Raw genomic sequence first — 21,742 nt, forward strand, 5'->3', positions numbered from 1 at the left:
CCTTATATAAATTCATTCCTGATCTTACACAGTGGATATAAGGGTGTGTTTATTGTGATAGCTGGCTCACAAGAATATTGGTATTGAGTGATTTATTTTCAAAGCATTTTAGAGAGTATGGGGTCAGGGTGGGTGGCTGGCTTCTCACAGAGTTTCTGGCAACTGGTCTTTCATGTTGCTTCTGTATGAGTAAGCATGGTTCTGCTTTTAAGAGAAGCTAATAATTAACTTTTGTTGCCCTGATAATTGTCAGTGAGTGGAATTCATTGTTATTTACATCAATTGCCAGGCAACTGTTAGCCACCATTTATTCAGTATGAAATTTCAAGACAAAAAAAAAATAACCATCTGTATATTTACTTCAGTTTTGGTTATGGAAGATTGTATTTTCCAGCAATAAGACAGTTAAAGATAAATTACATATCATTAAAAACAACAACCATAACACCAGGCATGATCAAACAAGAATAGATGGCTGCTGCAATAATATAGAAAACAGAACATGGAAGGAATTCCATAGCCTCAACATTTTAAAACATGGTATCATGGGAGGTGATAAAATGAGGAGGGTCTCAAATCTGCCCTTTTGTCTGCAACAAAATACTTCTCAGATTTCAATGGGCACCTGAATCTCAAGGGGACTTTGTTTAAATATAGATTCTGATTCAGTTCTAGGGTGAGGTCTGAGATTCAGCATTTCTAGAAAATTCCTAGGAGATGTGATGTTAATTCAGCTTGTCTAGGAACCACACTTTGAGAAGGAACAGTTTGAAAGCTTAAACATTAATACTACTTCTGAAAACGAGCCCTTGGTGGGTTTTTGTATTTTTTGGAATTTCCCACAAGGACAATTAAAAACACCCTCAAATTCAAAAGGTAGTAAGAAAGAAACCCCACATGATAATCATTTCTAAAGCATTTTTCTGCCTTAGTGTATTTTGGTCAAGATTTCCAACCAAGATTTCTCTCCTGGCCTTCACACCTATGGAGCAAACCATTCACAGGACATTCCTACCTAAATGATTGCCTGGCCTCAACAAACGGGTCCTAGCCAGAACTCATGATCTTACCCCACTCTCCAACCCATACCTGGGTTTTCTCTCTCACTGAATCTTCAAGCTGCCAAAGTCAGAAATATGGTCATTAATCTTCCTTCTCTTTCCCTGGCACGAAGTCCTGCCAAGTTTTTCTTTTAAGCCGCTCTTAATCTTACTTACTTCTCTTTATCTGCATCTCTCTTGCCCCGGTTCATGCCATGTGCATTGTTGCATAGGTGTCACTTGTGGTATCACCCTGCTACAGTCTTGTCTTCTTCCTGGTATTCTTGAACTTTTTGCCTGAACTTTCTACTTATCCTGTAGTTCCTCTGGTGTCCATTGCTGCTGCTCTCCCAATTTAAGTTTGATGTCCTCTCCAAATACTCTTATGCACCCCTTCCCTCCTGTGCCATAGTGCCTGCCAATGGTTTATAACTTTGTCTCTTGTTTGACATTGTATCTGGCATGGAGTATTATATGTTGAATAAATGCATGATTTGGAAATAAACAAATCAATGAAAAATATTTTCAGAATTAACTCTAAGGGCAGTCTCTGTTGGATGCCTTTGTATTTGGAAGGAGGAAAAGCACACATTTCACAGCTTCTTATCTTTAAGGATCTTTGGGGTAAAGATTACCACTCTGTACCGTACTTCTTCAGGAACAACATGACCTTAGTTGGAGTGTCACAGTCACATCTTTAATTAGGTGCAGAATAAATGCATCCTGATGTTCTAAACCCCAACTGCGTGGCTACATCTACATGAGGCATTCTTCGTTTTTTTAACTTATATCCTATCATTATCAACAACATCTTTTCTCCCTGCTTGAGAATGTTCTCTCCAGGTTCTTAATTTAGTTTAGAAATCTTGCAACTCATTGGAGTCGAAGGTATCAATGAAATGGACACGTGAGTTCATGGTTGATCCCACTCATTTATGGATAAGGAAAGTACAGTCTATTGAGAAGAGGTAACTTGGCCAAGGGAGGAAACTGAGCAGTTTTATGATGAAGCATTTGTCTTTTTAAGCACACTTCATACATATTATTTAAAATATTTGCAACAACTCTGTAATGCTCTTCAAAAGAATACAGAGACTTAGAGAGTAAAACAACTTGACAAGGTCACAAAGAAAAGGGGATGCAAACCTATTGTTGTCCTTTTCCAAAGCTGGATTCTTGTCACTTCTGAGCAAGTATGGCATGTGAAGAGTGAACCTAAGATCTGGCTTGGCATTCTGGTCCTGATATCACCACACCAATGTATCAAAACATTCTACTTAATGTCTCTAGGCTCCCATAAAGTAACTAAGGTGATCATATAATATATCACAAATTAGATTTTTTTTTTTGCAGTTCTGGGGATTGAATAGGTCCTTGCATGTGTTAGGTAAGTGCTCTACCATTGAGCTAATTGCAATACTTTTTTATTTTTCTGAGTACCAGGGATTGATACCAAGGGCACTAAACCCCTGAGCTACTACAGTCCTAGCCATTTTTATACTTTATTTTGAGACAGGGTCCTGCTAAGTTGCTGAGGCTAGCTTTGAACTTGCGATCATCCTTCCTCAGTGTTCCAAGAGCTGCTGGGATTACAGGTGTACACAACTGTTCCAGCTCTAATTGGGATACTTTTGAAAATGAAAACTGAATGTAGCAGATGATGCCATTTTTTCCCTGCTCAGCAATCTCTCTTTGGATTTCTTTTGTCCATTTTCATGTGCCACTCCTTCCCCATACCCAACTCCCAGCTTCATTCTCTTTAGTCTCTAATGCCAGATAGCCTGGTTCTTTTGGAGAACTGCTGGAAGCCTACAGGAGCTCCTATGTCTCTTCAGCAGCAAGTATTAAATGCCTGCAAACTCACTTCCCTTGAAGTATCCCTTGGTCAATAGTGGACAAGTACAGAAGTGTGAAAATCCAGCTCAATGGTTCAGGGTAAGATACTTCTTAGGTATAAGAAGTATCAGCATTACACTCTGGAGCTCCTTTGCAGACCAGGCTAAAGCTGGGACTTCAGGTGTATGGAAGGACATCTTGGCTATGCCTACTCCCTCTGCTGTCTTGCTTTTCCCACTCCCATGATGGTCTTCCATGGGGGCACTTCCTTAATGAATCCCTTGCATACATCCATCTATTCACCCCAGAGTCATCTTTGGGGAACCTGATCTAAGCCAGTGGAACTAGATTTATAGAGAAGACCATTCTGTACTTGACTGGATTCCTGAGAAAGGCTGGAACACTTCTCAGACATTTTTGAAAAAAGAGAAGTAATTCCCATTTGTATGGGATGACATCAGTATAAACATGATCTAAGATAAGAAAATGGATGAGATAATCCCTCAAGGAATTAGAGTCAAACCTCACCAAATCAGACAGCTTGCTCCCAGAGTTGCTGGCTAACCTCTTCAGCACTAAAATTCTATGTTCAGCAAAGGAGACATAGAACTATACACAGTGGAATCATGCAGAGTAACTTATGCAAAGTTTTCTCCCACCATCCCACCCCAACAAACCCATTCACTCACCAGCACATGCTTGTTGGTTGCATTTTTTAAATTCTTGGGGTCTGGGTTCATGATCACATAGGCATCCATCTTGGCCTTCAGCTGTATTGTTTTCTGATGGGACACAAAGGACAGTTCTCTTCTTAAAGCCACCTCCACAGGAAGCTGTGCACTAAAAGAGAGGGACACACAGAGAGTTGGACCAGGACCAACCAAGGGAACACTAGCAGAGCACCTCTAACCCCACCATAGTCAAGTATTGGAACATCTCAATCACTACACATTTTTTGAAGGAGCTATAGAATAAAGACACTAGTAATTTGGAGATGTGATGTAGGGAAGTATCCTATGTTATAGGCTGTTGGGTAGAATTTGGTTTAGTTTACTGCTGATTCTCTGAAGAACATGTACTTCTTTCCCACATTTGAGAATGGTCCATTACTCCTACCACATGACTACCCATAATAATACCATGGACCCCTGCCTACCCAGCCACACATGATTGGCCAATTGGTCACTGTCTTGAGAATCTGGAATTGAGATTTGGCAAAGGATTCCAACTGAGAGTGAACTATGCAAACGTTAGCGTAGTTTGTACCCACATTCCTTGCCAAGTAAGAGAGGTAGAGAAAAATATATGACAAAAAATGTGAGTGGCATTAAATATATGCTTAGAGACAAGTTGGAATGAAAGATGGCATGCTTATAGGGTTGACATGCTTATAGAGTTTATGCCCTTAGTTCTATTGAAAACTCACAACCCAAACACTCATATTGACTTCAAGAATGTATGGAGTGAAACACACGGAGAAAGGTAGAATTGCAAACAAAATAGAAGAAAACTTTGTTATCTGGGTCCTGGGGCTTTTCACTTTCCCTGAGAGTAGAGATATGTGGGATATGTGGGAAAGGAAGACCATGGTAGAATGGAGGATAAAAAGTTTCAAATGGAGGTAGGAACAGGATTGTATATAGAGATTGGGAAGGAAGCTGGGGGTCAAGGGGGCTTTGAGATTGGGTCCAAGATGGACCACGTGTGGTCTCAAGCCACTCTCACACATAAGGTTCTGCTGCAATGTCATGATTGGCCATCTGCAGCAGGAGGGAGATTCTCTAACTTCTGGAAGCAATTTCTATTAGGTGATTCCTGGGGATGTAAGAAAATGTTTCTGAATTTATCGAATGTGCACTTTTCTAAACTCTTTTTCTGCTATGTAACATATTTTTTTTGTGGTATAAAACATACAATTTACTATTTTAACCATTTTTAAGTATGCAGTTCAGTGGTCTTAAGGATGTTCACGTTGTGCTCTCACATTTTTCACCATTCATATCCAGAAGCTTTTCACCTTACCAAACCAAAACTCTGTACCATAAACCAAGGACTCACCATTCTCATCTCCACCCCCAGCTCCTGGAAACTACCATTATATCTTTTTTGTCTCTCTAAATGTGACAATTACAGGTACTTCATAAAAGGGGAATCATATTGTATTTTTCCATTTGTGACTGACTCATTTCAAGTATCATAATGTCTTTGAGTTTCGTCCTTGTTGTGACATGTGTCAGAATTTCCTTTTTAAGATAGAATAATGTTACATTCTACACCTGTACCACTAAATTAAAAAAAATCATTTGGCATTTGAAATATTATAGAAGACCCAACTCACTAGATGAGAGAATTCTCATGCTGGGACACAACTGATCAACTCAGAATAATGCTACCAAAACCTCATTTCTCATAAAGACCTCACAAAGGATAAAAGGAGAAAGGTGGCATTTAAAGAAACACCTACTGTTTTATTTATTTTGTTCTCTATATAGCTCAGAGCATGGTGATCTGCATGGAACTTCACGTTTGCATTATAAAGTCAGTTTTCTGTGATTAAATCTGAAGGCAATTTTATTCAGTGAATTCATCTCAATTTCTCCATGGATGTGGGCAAGAAGCAAAGAATAAGAAAGAAGTAACTACTCAACTGATCCTGAATCAATGGAAGTCTGCAACAGAGGACAGAAAGAACAATGATGGAAAGTAATCAAGTCAGAATATAATGAAGAGTCCTGCACCAGGATTCAGGAGATTGGGGAATTCATTCCATCTCTTTCTTCCTCCGTAAAATACGTCCATTACATCAAGACCAAATGACTTCTTTTCCTATCCTCTGCTTCTAAGAAAGAGACGAAACTGGACTAGTCCTGGGTGCTGAAGCCATGCGGCTCCACTTTGACAGAGCAAATTAGGCTAAAAGAGCTAATTATTAGCCAAGCACAAAAATAAACAGAGGCAATCACTGTGCATTTATTAGCCAACTAAAATAGCTCGTGATTAAGATGCATGATTTTTTTTTTTTGTATTTAGTTGGGAGATTAAGCAGGAAGCATGGTTGCTGATATGGGTTTTGTTGATTGTGGTCATACTGTTTGAGGTTTTAAAAGGAAAGTATACATTTCTTAGTGTTACAATCTGCTCCTCTGGATTCAGTAAAACCAGGAATCCTTGTGCAGAACTGAGCACCCCAACTAAAGATGGGGCTAAACTCAATACTCTCATATCAAAGGTGACTGATTATACTGTACTCCAAATTGGCCTCATTCAATCCAAGATGCTCTGTCCATAAGAACATGAAGGTTCTCTTCAGATTAAACTAGCTTGTTTGGAAAAGCTGATCCTCAAAGTTCAACAAATACTTGCTCTGTGAGAAGCTGTAAAAGAGATATATGAAGACTGAATTCTGTTTTTGCTGCCACTCAATCAACACAGACCAAATGGAAAAATATGAAGAAGAAAAAACATTTGATGTTTTATAATGAATGCAAACATGTTTATTAAATGCCTTCCTTGAACTAATTAATATATGGCAGGCCATATTTTATTGCACATGGGAGGTCTTCTTGAGTTCAATCCTTGTAACACTCATGTAAAACAAGATTTGTTTTTGGGGTCTACTTATAGAGAAACAGACCTTACTCCTCTGCACAAACTCGTTTCCTTTTAATGATAGTAGTTGTAACTCTTTTGTGGAGACTCATGCCTTCAGATTTGGAAAAAAATTCTTGTGTTAATTCTTTGATAATGTTCTAACTACTTTTTCATTCTCCTTTTCTGAAACCCTATTGTTTTGATGTTATATCTGCTGTCCTAATAATCTCAAGTTCTCATCTTTCATCTTAATTTCCTTTTGTTTTTCTTTTCATTTGCTTGAGAGATCGCCTCAGAGTTATTTTTCTAATCTTTCCAATTAATATTTTTACTTTTGCTCATAACTAAATTTTGAAACTTATGACTTATGGCTTGACTATGCTCTCCTTCACCACTTTGCTGGTAGAAGTGAATATTAATTAGGTGACTATTTATTAAGTGCCCTTAGTCATGCTAACAAAGGGGCAATGGCTAAGTAAGTTACATTAACTTGGTGGAATATTACTGGGAATAAAGGTTGACATTAGATCTGGTTCAATCTACTTGGGGGAAAATTGACCTTGAAGTATGGTTTCCTTGGAAACTACAGAGTTAAGGTAAACACAGAAAATTGTGACTGCCTTATGGCTCATAGGATATTCTGGATGTGTAGAGTTGCCCTAGATTGTGAGCCTGGGAGTTGGAATGTGATCTAGGGTATGTGTGATCAAAATGGTTTAAAATACTGACAGGAAACTAAGGCTGAGGCTTCTTTGTGCCAAGTGATCTTTGCACACCTTGGCTTTAATTCCTTGCCAACCACAAATACTCTGTCAGGAACCAAATGAGGTTGTGTCTTGGATAACAGCCTCCTGAGGAGATGAGGCTGCTGTATCTAATATAATCCTGTTTGCATGTTTCTATGAAGCTAAATAAATACAATGTTAGATTGGACCCTATTGTGTTTCATGTGTCTGGCTACTAATGCCCTGGTGATTTGAACCAACATTCCAGCTGATCATGGCTGTGCAGGTATATAGCTGTGAATAATGATCATTAATAAGAGTATATAAAACTAAAAATATCTGGGGACATTGTGTTGGTCAAAATATTGCATTCATCTATGTCATAAGTATAACCACTAATATATATTCACATAAGAATGGGATATTTTATGAAAATAAGGATTCTCTTCTTGTCTCCTCCTGTCTCCCAGCACCTGGCCCTATGATCTGTCCCAGTGAAGGTAGCAACCAATTTCATAGAAGCATGTGCACTGACCTGCACCTCATGCTTGTGCTATGCCTCTCATCTCCTGACTCTGGGCTTTCTTGTTGCCAAAGAGACAGGTGACATTGTTATAGTTTAAATATGAGGTGTCCTCCAAAAGCTCCTGTGTTAATGTTGGAAAATTCAGAGGTAAAGTGATTGGATTATGAGAGTTATAAACTAATCAGTCTATCCTAGTTTGAATGGACTGACTGGGTGGCAACTCTAGGCAGGTGGGATGTGACCAGGGACTGAACCTTAGGAACTGTGGGCTGAACTCAACTTTCCCTCCGCTAGGTCATTCTGGTCAGTATTTTAGTCACAGTGTTGTGAAGTTCACTAACACAGAAACAGACCTATTCAGACCTAAATAAATATGGACAACTCAGAAATAGAGGGACATAGACTCTCTAAGGGAAGATTCTTTAACCAAAGGGAGACAGGAACCAATAGATAACTCTATTTTTTTTTCTTCCTATCCTTGGGTAAACTACCACAAGCAGCAGGAGTTCACAGAGCTTTTAGAAGACCTTCACATGACAACCAACAGTCAGTTGCCCCCATCTTGAGTGCTGGTCAGTTAGGTAATGCACTACTTCATATTGGATCCTTCTTCTCTGCCTACTTCCTCTTTCCTATTACTGATGCTTCCTTGGCATTTATTTCCTAATAACACGTTAGATTTTGCCTTAAGACTCTATTTCTGAGATCCAGGGGCTTAAATATGGACGTGCGCCTGAGGAACTTCCAGATGCTGCGGCCTAAACATGGACGCCTGAGGCACTTCCAGATCCTAGAGCCTAAACATGGATGCTGAGGAACTTCCAGACCTGAGGGCTTAAACATGGACGTGCACCTGAGGAACCTCCGGATCCGTGGGCCTAAATATGGATGCCTGAGGAACTTCTGGATCCGGCGGCTTAAACATGGACACCTGAGGAACTTCCGGATCCTAGAGCTTAAACATGGATGTGCACCTGAGGCACTTCTGGATGCTACGGCCTGAACATGGATGTGTGCACGAGGAACTTCCGGATACGGGCGCCTAAACATGGACGTGCACCTTTGAAACTTCTGGATCCGGGTCCGGGGGCCTAAACATGGATGGCTGAGGAACTTCCAGATCCGGGGGCCTAAACATGGACGCTTGAGGCACTTCCGGATCGGAGGGCCTAAACAAGTTCCCTGGAACTTCTGGGTCCTTGTGCCTATAAAGGGCAGGGCTTGACTCTCAGAAGGGACGTGGCTCATGAAGGGGAGCTGAGTATGGGGCCTGTTGGGGGGCAGACTGAGCTGTTGCACCCTGAACTTGAATGTGACGGTGGCCTCACTTCCCGGCCTTCCCCTGGGTGTCACTTCCTCCCCTTCCGGGAGGAAGTGAGACCGGGCGCAGGGGCCAGGTCATGAGGAGGGACACCATCTTTCTCCTCGCTTAGCCAAGTGCTCATCCTGGCTGGGGATGGGGACGTCTTATGATGCCAGCTACCTCCTACATCCCTGCCCCAGGACCTCAGGGACCACAGGCGGGGAGTCATTGACGTGATTCTCCCCTGGCCATTGACCCTCAGCCCCGGGGTCTGCCCAGGGAGAGCTCTGTCTCCCAGAGGGTCAGGGGGCCCCTGTGACCTTCTGCTCCTTACCCACTGTCATCCTGGGCGAGCAAAGTTCAGGACACCAGATGCTACTGAGAGTGTCATCTCCTGGATGGGCGGCTGGGGACTTTGCCTCTGTCCCCAGGCCTCAGACACCGGATGATCCCTCCCAGAGACAGAAAATAACACCACACTGCCCAAGACTTATTTTTAAGCTTTGGATTCTGAAATTTTCCTGCTGCCACCTTCTTTGTGAAGCTAGTTTTTCAACAGAGACAATATTCCAAGGGGGAAAAAAAACCAACATGGAGTCAATCAAACCAAGCTGACACATCTGGTCCTCCCAGAGAAATCTAGATTGGGGGGAGAACAGCCCTTCTCAACTTGTGAAACAGTGAAGTTCCCTTGTCCTTATTTTGTGTAAGCAAAATAAATCATCTGATGTTAACTCATAAAATTATTTTTGAGGAGTGCTTGGCTCATAGGAAAACTGATTCTGTTTTATGGAATGAAGTGTTACCTGATTTTAAAATTAAAAATGAAGCCAATTAGGATTGTTAAATTACACTGTCATAATTCTGTTCTTTGATAGCAGAAATAAGTAAAAAAAAGGTTATTAAAAGTTTAAAATGTCTTATTCTACAATAAGAAATTAGATCTGATTGTAAACAAAAATGTACAAAGTACTTTGACATAAATACTTCATACACACACACACACACACACACACACACATATGTTGTAGATGGACACAATATTTTGTTCATTTACTTTTATGTGGTGCTGAGAGTGGAACCCAGTGGCTCACGTGGCCAGGTGAGCACACTACTAATGAGCCCCAGCCCCAGTCCCCACATTTTTTTTAAATAAAAATGCAAACAAGATTCCAACATGGCAGCGGGCGCAGAGAGATCAAGTCTCTGACCTCTTCAGCTGTGTGGGCATAGGGAGTCGTAAACAATCTAAATTCTGTTTGCTCAGGATCACTAGGCAATGCTGAACTGACGTGGATCTGGGGCGATCAGTATGGACCTTTCAGAACACACACTGAGCCCGGATCGGCTGAATTCAAGCTCCCGTTCGCCTGCTTCCTGCAGACAAACAGCTGTGACTCAGCACTAATCCATCAAGCCCTTCTGTTCCTACGGAGGTAAATGCCAACCGAGCCTTCATAGGTAGTGGCCACAGGTTTGAAACGGGGCTTGGGAGAGACAGTAAGGACCCACCCATTGCATTGGTCACCCGGCAAAGGGAAACGAACTGTCGCCATTTGCAAGAGATACCACCATGGCAGAGAACTGACGTCACTAGACTGCGGCGGAGGAGATAACTTCATTGAAACCTGCGGCTACAGGTGTGTAATTTCCTAGCCTTCCCTCTCCACACATCGGGGAAACCTTAAGGGCCCCTCCCAGCTCTCCCGTAAGGGCCCCCACCCAGCTCTCCCGTGAGCGAGATAGCCAGACCAAGGGAATCAGACGTGGCGCGGGACCATGGCTCGGAACTCCCGGCTACTGCTCTCACCAGTGCTGACAACTGAGGTCTCTTGTACCAGTTACTGGGGGCGTGGCTACCGGAGGGCAAGTAAAATTCGCTGAGGATTCTCATCCCCAAGCTCTACAAACTTAGGGTCTGAGGGAATGGCAAACAGGGAGAGTGTGCCCAGTCGTCCATGAAAACAGGGCTCCCAGGAGCAGCAGACCTGGCGTGTAGCCAGTATTGTGGTGAGCGGCACCCGTGAGAGGGGCCTGGCTAGAGGAAAAGTGGGGAAGTGACTAGGCACAAGAGGAGGCCCTAGGCACTCAGGATTGGAGACTCGCCCAGTCTGTGAGGAGGAGCTGCTGCACAGTGATTGGTTCCCGCGTATTGACAGGAGAAACTTGGCCTGGTGGGCACAGCGCCACCTACTGGAAGAGAAGTTAATCAAACTCTAAGACTGCACTTATTAGTTTGTTTTTTTTTTCTCTTTTTTTTGATTTGGGTTTTTTCTTTCATTTTCATTTTTCTTTCTTGTTGTTTTTAAAATTTTTTTTACAATTTTTTTGAAATTTTTTTCTTCTAATTTTAATGTTAATTTTTTTATTATTATTTAAAAAAAATTTTTTTTAAATTTTTTTTCTTTTTTTATTTCCTATTATTTTTTCTTCTTTTGATTTTTCATTTCTTTTAAATTTTCTTATTCCCCCTTCCTTGAATTCTACCTGCTTACTCTCATTCTCTTTAGTGACTTCTTCCCTTCCCTTCTAATACCTTTCCTCCCAAGCATCAAATAAATTTATAGGAGTAAACAGTAACTCAGCAGTCAAACAGAACAAGAAGTAACATGAGCAACTTGAAAAAGCAAGGAATAAAAGGAGTACAAACAATGCAGGACAGCCTAAATATTCAGGAGGACCTAGAGTCATCAGAAAAATGGTCATATAAAGAACTCAAGGAACACCTTAGACAGATGGAATGGAACCTTAAAGAGGATACAAGACAGCAAATTCAAGCAGCAAAAGAACACATTGAGAATGAATTACATAAACAGATAAAAGAAGAAGTTAAGCATATTTATCAGGAGATAGAGATTATAAAAAATAATCAAACAATAATTCTAGAAATGAAGGAAACGATAAACCAAATTAAAAACTCAATTGAGAGTAGTTAGTAGTTAGTGAACAGAGTGGAGCAAGTAGAAGCCAGAACGTCAGATAATGAAGACAAAATATATCATCTTGAAAAGAGTCTAGCCAACTCAGAAAGGCTGGTAAAAAATCATGAGAAAAACATCCAAGAGTTATGGGATAACATAAAAAATCCAAACTTACGAGTCATTGGGATAGAAGAAGGTACAGAGATTCAAACCAAGGGAATGAGTAACCTGCTGAATGAAATAATTACAGAAAACTTTCCAGAAATAAAAAAGGAAACAGAGGTCAGAGAGGGGTGATGTGGAAGGATGTGTTCTCTGCCTTTGTGATCCTGAGGATGGAGGAAGGGGGCAGCGAGCCAGCAGTGTGGGTGCTCTCCAGAAGCTAAAAAAGTGAAGGAACAGATTTCACTCCTGGGGCCTCTAGAAACGAGAACAACTTTGTGGACGTTTTGATTTTTAGCCCCCTTGAGAGCCCAGACTGATTTTGCAGGAAAAGCGATTTGAAACTTCCCACCAGCTTGCTGGGCTGATGAGATGAGCTGAGTTCAAAGGAGCTGGCTGCAATGTTAAACTAAGAAAACGGTGAAGAAATCACCCCAAACACAGACATGAGCTTCTCAGGTTGAGGGGATGGGAAGCTAGCACATTAAGGCACCCTACTGCGGATTTGTGTATCAGCAATTACAAGAAATATCACTGCAGTGATCAGGAGCTGAAGATGAGAACAATGGAAGACTCAGGGCATTAGCCAACGGGACTGATTTATGGAACAGGAAGAATTTGAGATGAACTGTGCTGATGTGGAGAAGACAATGAGGGTGAAAAAAAAGTTGAATTGTGTCACCCTGAGCCTTTCCTCTGTGTTATCCCACTCTGGAAGGGCTGCTACATCCTGTTTAGTACAGGCTAATTATATATCCTAAGTTATATGCATCTAAAATACACTAGCTTTGTCTATGATGAGATCCATACTACACTTATTTCAGATGGCAGCCATGAAGTTTTAACTGTGACCCATATAAGAAATCCGTTTAAGTGTGAGAATTCATGAGTTGAACAGTCTTCTCAACTGTAAAGGCTTTTCAGAACATAAAAGGCCAGAATATTTATTATAAATATCGAGGAGACTGACTTAAAAATTAACATTTCTCTGATTTAATTGGCCACTACAGATAGTATCTTTCTGTGGTGCATCTTTTAATATCAGTGTTTCTAGAGTCATGAGTGAGGGAAAAAATGTTTTTTTCTACTCACAATGATTTACAGGTTATAAGTTCATTGGAATATCACTGCAGGGGACACAATCACTTGGCTTGTAGAAAACTTACATTAGTGAATCTGTCTAGTGGGCCAGGGAATAGCATCATTTAATTGCATGCTCACAAATTATGAAGACTACCTATATTCCACTACACTGTTGTCTCATGAGTTAAAAAGTACATCAGCCTACTTGTAGTTGGGAAACATAGTTTGTTTGTTTTTTTTTTTCACACACATTATATCATAGATCCTTCCTTTTTTGGGTAGAAGTAGACAACTTTCAAGGTTGGCCATGTCCAAGGAAGCCAGAAGCTTACACTGGATGTTATCTTTGTGATTTACTGCTGAAGAAACGTTCTGTTTTGTACTTTTGAGATATGGTTCTTCTTGACCTCATTATTTAATGTAATACTTGGCATACCAGAATTTTTTGTTTAATTAGTCTCGAGGCATTTTGAGCTCAAAAATGAAGGGGATATTTGTGAAATTTAATGACTTGTTTGCTCTAGTATGAAAATTTGTGCCCTCTAAAACTCATGTTGAAATTTAAGTGCTGTTGTAAATAGTACTAAGAGATGACTGTTAAGAAGTGATTAGGCAATCATTCTATGGGTGGGACTGGCGCCATTATAAAAGGGTGAGTTCAGCACCATACCCTCTTAGCTCCATTGTCTTTTGGCCATGTTATGAGGGCTGAAGGTGATGCCAGCAATTTGATCTTGGACTTACAGTCTCCAGAACTATGAGAAATAATTTGTTTGTAAATTACCCACTCCAGGTATTCTGTTATAGCAGCACAAAATGAACTGAGACATGGTTACTTATTACATAATGAATTCTTTAAAACTGACCCACCTGATTGTCTTTTGAAGATATAAAAAATCCATAAATACTATAATAAAAATACATCTTCATTTAGAATTACACTGAGGATGATTTACAGTTCAGTTTCTTCCTAGATGTATATACATGAGCACATATGCACATGCCCATGCCATTTGTCTCCAGATAGATGATGGTTTGAGATGAACTTTCTATCTCCTCTCTTACTATTTTCAGAAATTAGCATTATGAGGAATTTGGTCAATGTCTTTCCATATTTATACTTTTCTATGTATATCCTCCATATGTACATAAATAAATATATACACATGGATGATCGTATATATAGTATCATCCTTTATACTGCTCTGGTTTTGTACTGCTGATTTATGTGAATACTGAACTTAATACATCAAGATATTCATAGCTGTATAATATTTCATCATGTAATTTTATAAATTGATTTTGGACTGAGGGTTATTTACAGTTTTATTTTTTAATTGTAACAATCACTTGAATAAACTTTTATGTGTGTACATAAAAAAAAGGAAACAGATATACAAATTGAAGATGCATACAGGACACCGAGCACACAAAATCACAGTAGACCAACGCCAAGACACATTGTTATGAAGCTATCCAATACACAGAACAAAGAGAAAATATTAAAAGCTACAAGAGAAAGGAGGCAGATTACATTCAGGGGTAAACCAATAAGGTTAACAACGGATTTTTTATCACAGACGCTGAAAGCGAGAAGATCCTGGAACAACGTATTTCAAACACTGAAAGACAATGGATGCCAACCAAGAATTCTGTACCCAGCAAAATTAAGCTTCAGGTATGACAACGAAATAAAAATCTTTCATGATAAACAAAAGTTAAAAGAATTTGCAGCCAGAAAACCAGCATTGCAAAGCATTTTGAGCAAAACACTACACGAGGAAGAAATGAAAAACAATAACCAAAACCATCAGTGGGAAGTGCCTCAGTAAAGACAGAGGGCGAGGGGAAAGATAATCATGGAAAAACAAACTAATTTTTTTTAAAAAAGGATAAATAATCAAACATGGCTGGAAGTACAAACCATATATCAATAGTAACTCTGAATGTTAATGGCTTAAACTCTCCAATAAAGCGACATAGGCTGGTATCATGGAATAAAAAAACAAATCCAACAATATGCTGCCTCCAGGAGACACATCTGATTGGAAAAGATATACACAGGCTGAAGGTGAAAGGATGGGAAAAAATATACCACGCACACGGTCCTCGTAAGCAAGCAGGGGTGGCCATCCTCATATCAAATAAAATCAACTTCAAGACTAAGTTAATCAAAAGGGATAAGGACATTATATACTGTTAAAAGGAACCATTCACCAACAAGACATAACAATTATCAATATTTATGCACCAAATAATGGTGCTGTGACATTCATAAAACAAATTCTCCTCAAGTTCAAGAATCAAATAGACCACAACACAATAATTATGGGTGACTTCAACACACCTCTCTCACCATTGGACAGATCCTCCAAACAAAAGTTGAATAAAGAAACTATAGAACTCAATACCACAATCAATAACCTAGACTTAACTGACATATATAGAATATATCAGCCATCATCAAATGGATATACCTTTTTCTCAGCAGCACATGGATCCTTCTCAAAAATAGACCATATATTATGCCATAGGGCAACCCTCAGTAAATATAAAGGGGTGGAGATAATACCATGCATTTTATCTGATCATAATGGAATGAAACTGGAAATCAATGATAAAAGAAGGAAGGAAAAATCCTACATCACATGGAAAATGAACAATATGTTACTGAATGATCAATGGGTTACAGAAGACATAAAGGAGGAAATCAAAAAATTCTTAGAGATAAATGAAAATACAGACACAACATATCGGAATCTATGGGACACAATGAAAGCAGTTTTAAGAGGGAAATTCATCGCCTGGTGGTCATTCCTCAAAAAAACAAAAAACCAACAAATAAATGAGATCACACTTCATCTCAAAGCCCTAGAAAAGGAAGAGCAAAATAACAGCAAATGTAGCAGAAGGCAAGATATAATTAAAATCAGAGCGGAAGTCAATAAAATTGAAACAAAAGAAACTATTGAAAAAATTAACAAAACTAAAAGTTGGTTCTTCAAAAAAATAAATAAGATCAACAGACCTTTAGCCATGCTAACGAAGAGAAGAAGAGAGAGAACTCAAGTTACTAACATACGGGATGAAAAAGGCAATATTACAACAGATGCTACAGAAATACTGAAGACAATTAGAAATTATTTTGAAAACCTATATTCCAATAAAATAGAAGATAGTGAAGACATCGATAAATTTCTTAAGTCATATGATTTGCCCAGACTGAGTCAGGAGGATACACACAATTTGAACAGTCCAATATCAATGGATGAAACTGAAGAAGCCATCAAAAGACTACCAACCAAGAAAAGCCCAGGAGCAGATGGGTATACAGCGGAGTTTTACAAAACCTTTAAAGAAGAATTAATTCCAATACTTTTCAAGTTATTTCAGGAAATAGAAAAAGAGGGAGCTCTTCCAAATTCATTCTACGAGGCCAACATCACCCTGATTCCGAAACCAGACAAAGACACCTCAAAGAAAGAAAACTACAGACCAATATCTCTAATGAACCTAGATGCAAAAATCCTCAATAAAATTCTGGTGAATCGAATACAAAAACACATCAAAAAAATTGTGCACCATGATCAAGTAGGATTCATCCCTGGGATGCAAGGATGGTTCAATATACGGAAATCAATAAATGTTATTCACCACATCAATAGACTTAAAGATAAGAACCATATGATCATCTTGATAGACGCAGAGAAAGCATTCGACAAAGTACAGCATCCCTTTATGTTCAAAACATTAGAAAAACTAGGGATAACAGGAACTTACCTTGACATTGTAAAAGCTATCTATGCTAAGCCTCAGGCTAGCATCATTCTGAATGGACAAAAGTTGAAGGCATTCCCTCTAAAATCTGGAACAAGACAGGGATGCCCTCTCTCACCACTTCTATTTAATTTAGTCCTTGAAATACTAGCCAGAGCAATTAGACAGACAAAAGAAATTAAAGACATAAAAATAGGAAAAGAAGAACTTAAATTATCACTATTTGCGGACGACATGATCCTATACCTAGAAGACCCAAAAGGATCTACAAAGAAACTACTAGAACTAATAAATGAATTCAGCAAAGTGGCAGGATATAAAATCAACACGCATAAATCAAAGGCATTTCTGTATATCAGTGACAAATCTTCTAAAACGGAAATGAGGAAAAACACTCCATTCACAATATCCTCAAAAAAAATAAAATACTTGGGAATCAACCTAACAAAAGAGGTGAAAGATTTATACAATGAAAACTACAGAACCCTAAAGAGAGAAGTAGAAGAAGATCTTAGAAGATGGAAAAATATACCCTGTTCATGGATAGGCAGAACTAACATCATCAAAATGGCGATATTACCAAAAGTTCTCTATAGGTTTAATGCAATGCCAATCAAAATCCCAATGGCATTTCTTGTAGAAATAGATAAAGCAATCATGAAATTCATATGGAAAAATAAAAGACCCAGAATAGCAAAAGCAATTCTAAGCAGGAAGTGTGAATCAGGTGGTATAGCAATACCAGATTTCAAACTATATTACAGAGCAATAGTGACAAAAACAGCATGGTACTGGTACCAAAACAGGTGGGTGGACCAATGGTATAGAATAGAGGACACAGAGACTAATCCACAAAGTTACAACTATCTTATATTTGATAAAGGGGCTAAAAGCATGCAATGGAGGCATCTTCAACAAATGGTGTTGGGAAAACTGGAAATCCATATGCAACAAAATGAAACTGAATCCCTTTCTCTCGCCATGCACAAAAGTTAACTCAAAATGGATCAAGGAGCTTGATATCAAATCAGAGACGCTGCGTCTGATAGAAGAAAAAGTTGGCTCCGATCTACATATTGTGGGGTCGGGCTCCAAATTCCTTAATAGGACACCCATAGCACAAGAGTTAATAACAAGAACCAACAAATGGGACTTACTTAAACTAAAAAGTTTTTTCTCAGCAAGAGAAACAATAAGAGAGGTAAATAGGGAGCCTACATCCTGGGAACAAATTTTTACTCCTCACACTTCAGATAGGGCCCTAATATCCAGAGTATACAAAGAACTCAAAAAATTAGACAATAAGATAACAAATAACCCAATCAACAAATGGGCCAAGGACCTGAACAGACACTTCTCAGAGGAGGACATACAATCAATCAACAAGTACATGAAAAAATGTCTCCATCTCTAGCAGTCAGAGAAATGCAAATCAAAACCACCCTAAGATACCATCTCACTCCAGTAAGATTGGCAGCCACTATGAAGTCAAACAACAACAAGTGCTGACGAGGATGTGGAGAAAAGGGTACACTTGTACATTGTTGGTGGGACTGCAAATTGGTGCAGCCAATTTGGAAAGCAGTATGGAGATTTCTTGGAAAGCTGGGAATGGAACCACCATTTGACCCTGCTATTGCCCTTCTTGGACTATTCCCTGAAGACCTTAAAAGAGCATGCTACAGGGATACTGCCACATTTATGTTCATAGCAGCACAATTCACAATAGCTAGACTGTGGAACCAACCCAGATGCCCTTCAATAGATGAATGGATAAAAAAACGTGGCATCTATACACAATGGAGTACTATGCAGCAATAAAAAATGACAAAAATCATAGAATATGCAGGGAAATGGATGGCTCTAGAGCAGATTATGCTTAGTGAAGCTAGCCAATCCCTAAAAAACAAATACCAAATGTCTTCTTTGATATAATGAGAGCAACTATGAACAGAGTAGGGAGGAAGAGCAGGAAGAAAAGATTAACTTTAAACAGAGACATGAGATGGGAGGGAAAGGGAGAGAAAAGGGAAATTGCATGGAAATGAAGGGAGACCCTCATTGCTATACAAAATTACATATAAGAGGTTGTGAGGGGAATGGGAAAATTAACAAGGAGAGAAATGAATTACAGTAGATGGGGTAGAGAGAGAAGATGTGAGGGAAGGGGAGAGGGGATAGTAGGGGATAGGAAAGGTAGCAGAATACAACAGTCACTAATATGGCAGTATGTAAAAATGTGGATGTGTAACCAACGTGATTCTGCAATCTGCATTTGGGGTAAAATTGGGAGTTCATAACCCACTTCAATCTAATGTATGAAATATGATATGTCAAGAGCTTTGTAATGTTGTGAACAACCAATAAAAAAAATAAATAAAATAAAAATGCAAAGAATGGGATTTAATTCAGAAAAAAAAGACTCTATTTCCTGGAGAACTCAAGTAAGACAAATCAGAATGATAGCAAAATCCACCTATGGAAGAATTTTCATTATCATTGATACGGTGTTATTTATGCAATAAATAAAATTTAGGAGAATAATAAATATTTTTATCATTTTCAGTTTAATTACTTTGTTTACCTCTCCATTAAATATGCTGGCCATCTGGAAAACTGCTTGGTGGGCAGACAATAAGCCTGACACTAACCAAATTAGACTGCATTTGAAGCTTTAGGACATAGGAAATCCTCCTGGCTCTGGGGGGAAGAGAAAAACAAAAACAGAGAATCCAAAATAACCTTTCCTTAGGCTTTTTGCTTCTGGAATAATTTTTGTATTTGATTTTTTTCTCTTTTGAAAGCATTTGCTCTTTTCTCTTGTGAACTCTACACAGTAAACACTGACCTGGGGCAGCTGTGAGTCAACTTTCAGCAGACTTAGAAGTATCAGATGGCAAAAGAGTACTAAACTGAAATACATAGATATGCACCATACATCAATGAATATGCTCACCATTTTTAATAAATATATATTAATTTTATGACCAAAAGAAAACAAATACTATTTTCTTTTGTGAAGTTAAACAGATCCCATAACTAATTCTTACCAGACCCCAGTTCCCAGTGGTCCAGTGACAGCACGGGTGCCTGTTGCAGGGCACAGTTGATGGGGGCCTTTTTGTCCAGTCACAGAGGCCTCCTGGACAGGACACACCTCTCTCCTGAATTCCGCCTCCACAGGACCTGGAACACTGATACACAATATAGGCCTGAGTCAGTAAAATCAGGTGGTGACATTTTCAATGACAAGAACAGTTTTTACTGCTTTTTTTTCATTGTATATTATTAGAAAAATTAGTGTCTGCATTGGAACTTGGAGCATCCTTGCAAGTTCCTTTCAATGATCACTCCAGTTACTTATTTTTATTTATTTATTTATTTATTTATTTTTGGGTACTGGAGATCGAACACAATGGCACTCAACCACTCAGCCATATCCCCAGCCCTTTTTATATTTTATTTAGAGAAAGGGTCTCACTAAGTTTCTTAGGGCCTTGCTAAGTTGCTGAGGCTGGCTTTGAACTCAAGATCCTCCTGCCTCAGCCTCCCGAGCAGCTGGGATTACAGGTGTGTGCCAACGTGCCCAGCTGATCACTCCAGTTACTTAAAGCAACAATGTGAGACAAAACTAAAAAGAAGGAGGGAGGCTGAAGGGAATCTTGAAGATAAGAGGAAGAGAAAAATCAGAAGATGCCAAGTAGTCTAATGTCGAGCAGTATGCCAAAAGGGAAGAATTTTGGTTAAAAACTTAAAGGAGAGATCTTTCCGACACTATGCTATCTGCGTTTTTCCTTCTGGCCTAAGTGTCTAGAAACCAAAATGTAAAATTTAGATGTTTTTATGATAGTTAACTCTGGCAGCCCAAAAGGTGAGGATATAAAGCCCAAAAGGTGTATAATACAATTCCTCAGTTCACTATTTGCTCAGTGCCCACTGCACAGGAATTGGAGTCTCCTTGATATTTGAATTACTACTTCCTATCAAAGCTGATGCAGTCTTCCTTTTGCACTATATACAGCCTTAGAATTAAATGTCTCCATATTAGGACTAGTGAAGTTCATGAATTTGTTCAGGATTCTGATGGCTGGGCTGTAATGCTCACAAAATAAAATCAAGATGGTCAGTTGGATTTCTGAAGGGTTGTGCTTCTTAAACATGTCAGAGTTTTGTTCACTAAAATAATTTGGTAGGACATTTTATTTATTTTTCATGACATTTCTAAGAGGAAATTAAATAATTCGCTAAGAATCTTTGAAAATTACTTTGAATCACTTAGCTCTGGTATGGGTGTAACAATAACCAACAAAAACAAAACTATCGTTGTCTTGTCAACCTCATGCCCACCTCAGTAGGCACTATGTGAATGATAATAACAGACAACAAGGAAATTATTTGCAATTAGCCTTCTGTACTCAATATATGGCTTTCACAAAATTCCAACTTCAAGAATCAACCTGGATCTTTCTCATTTATCCAATCAGTTTTTAACCCTATCTGAGGAGTAAAGGAGAACAATCACACATCTGGGATCACATGTACCTACCTATGTGCACATCATCTCAGAGACACCTAGCCAAGTAACCTCCAGAAAAATGGGGCAAAGAAAATGTGCATCAGTGGTTCTCCGACCAGCAATTTCAGCATCTTCTGGGTACCTGTGACAAATGCAAACTCTCAGGTTCCACTGAGGTTCCCAAATTGTGCACTTGGGGATGGCGCCCTTCCATCTGTGCACTGAAAAGCTTTCCTGGAGATGGTGAAGCATGCCAACACTT

At 39.2% G+C, this 21,742-nt stretch overlaps 1 protein-coding gene across 2 annotated transcripts in view; it reads right to left on the reverse strand.

Annotated features, from left to right (window-relative positions):
• The window catches only part of ADAMTS12 (ADAM metallopeptidase with thrombospondin type 1 motif 12), a 328,239-nt gene that overhangs the window by 14,916 nt on the left and 291,581 nt on the right, over window positions 1–21,742 (reverse strand). For both annotated transcript variants that reach the window (XM_081287375.1, XM_081287376.1), the window contains 2 exons: window positions 20,015–20,158; window positions 3,566–3,716 (listed from right to left, as the gene is read on the reverse strand). In XM_081287375.1, the coding sequence (XP_081143501.1) occupies window positions 3,566–3,716; window positions 20,015–20,158 (295 nt within the window). The remainder of the gene's footprint in view (window positions 1–3,565; window positions 3,717–20,014; window positions 20,159–21,742) is intronic.

Source organism: Spermophilus citellus, assembly GCF_964194105.1.
Source record: "Spermophilus citellus genome assembly, chromosome: 1".
In the NCBI taxonomy this organism is placed as follows: Eukaryota; Metazoa; Chordata; class Mammalia; order Rodentia; family Sciuridae; genus Spermophilus; species Spermophilus citellus.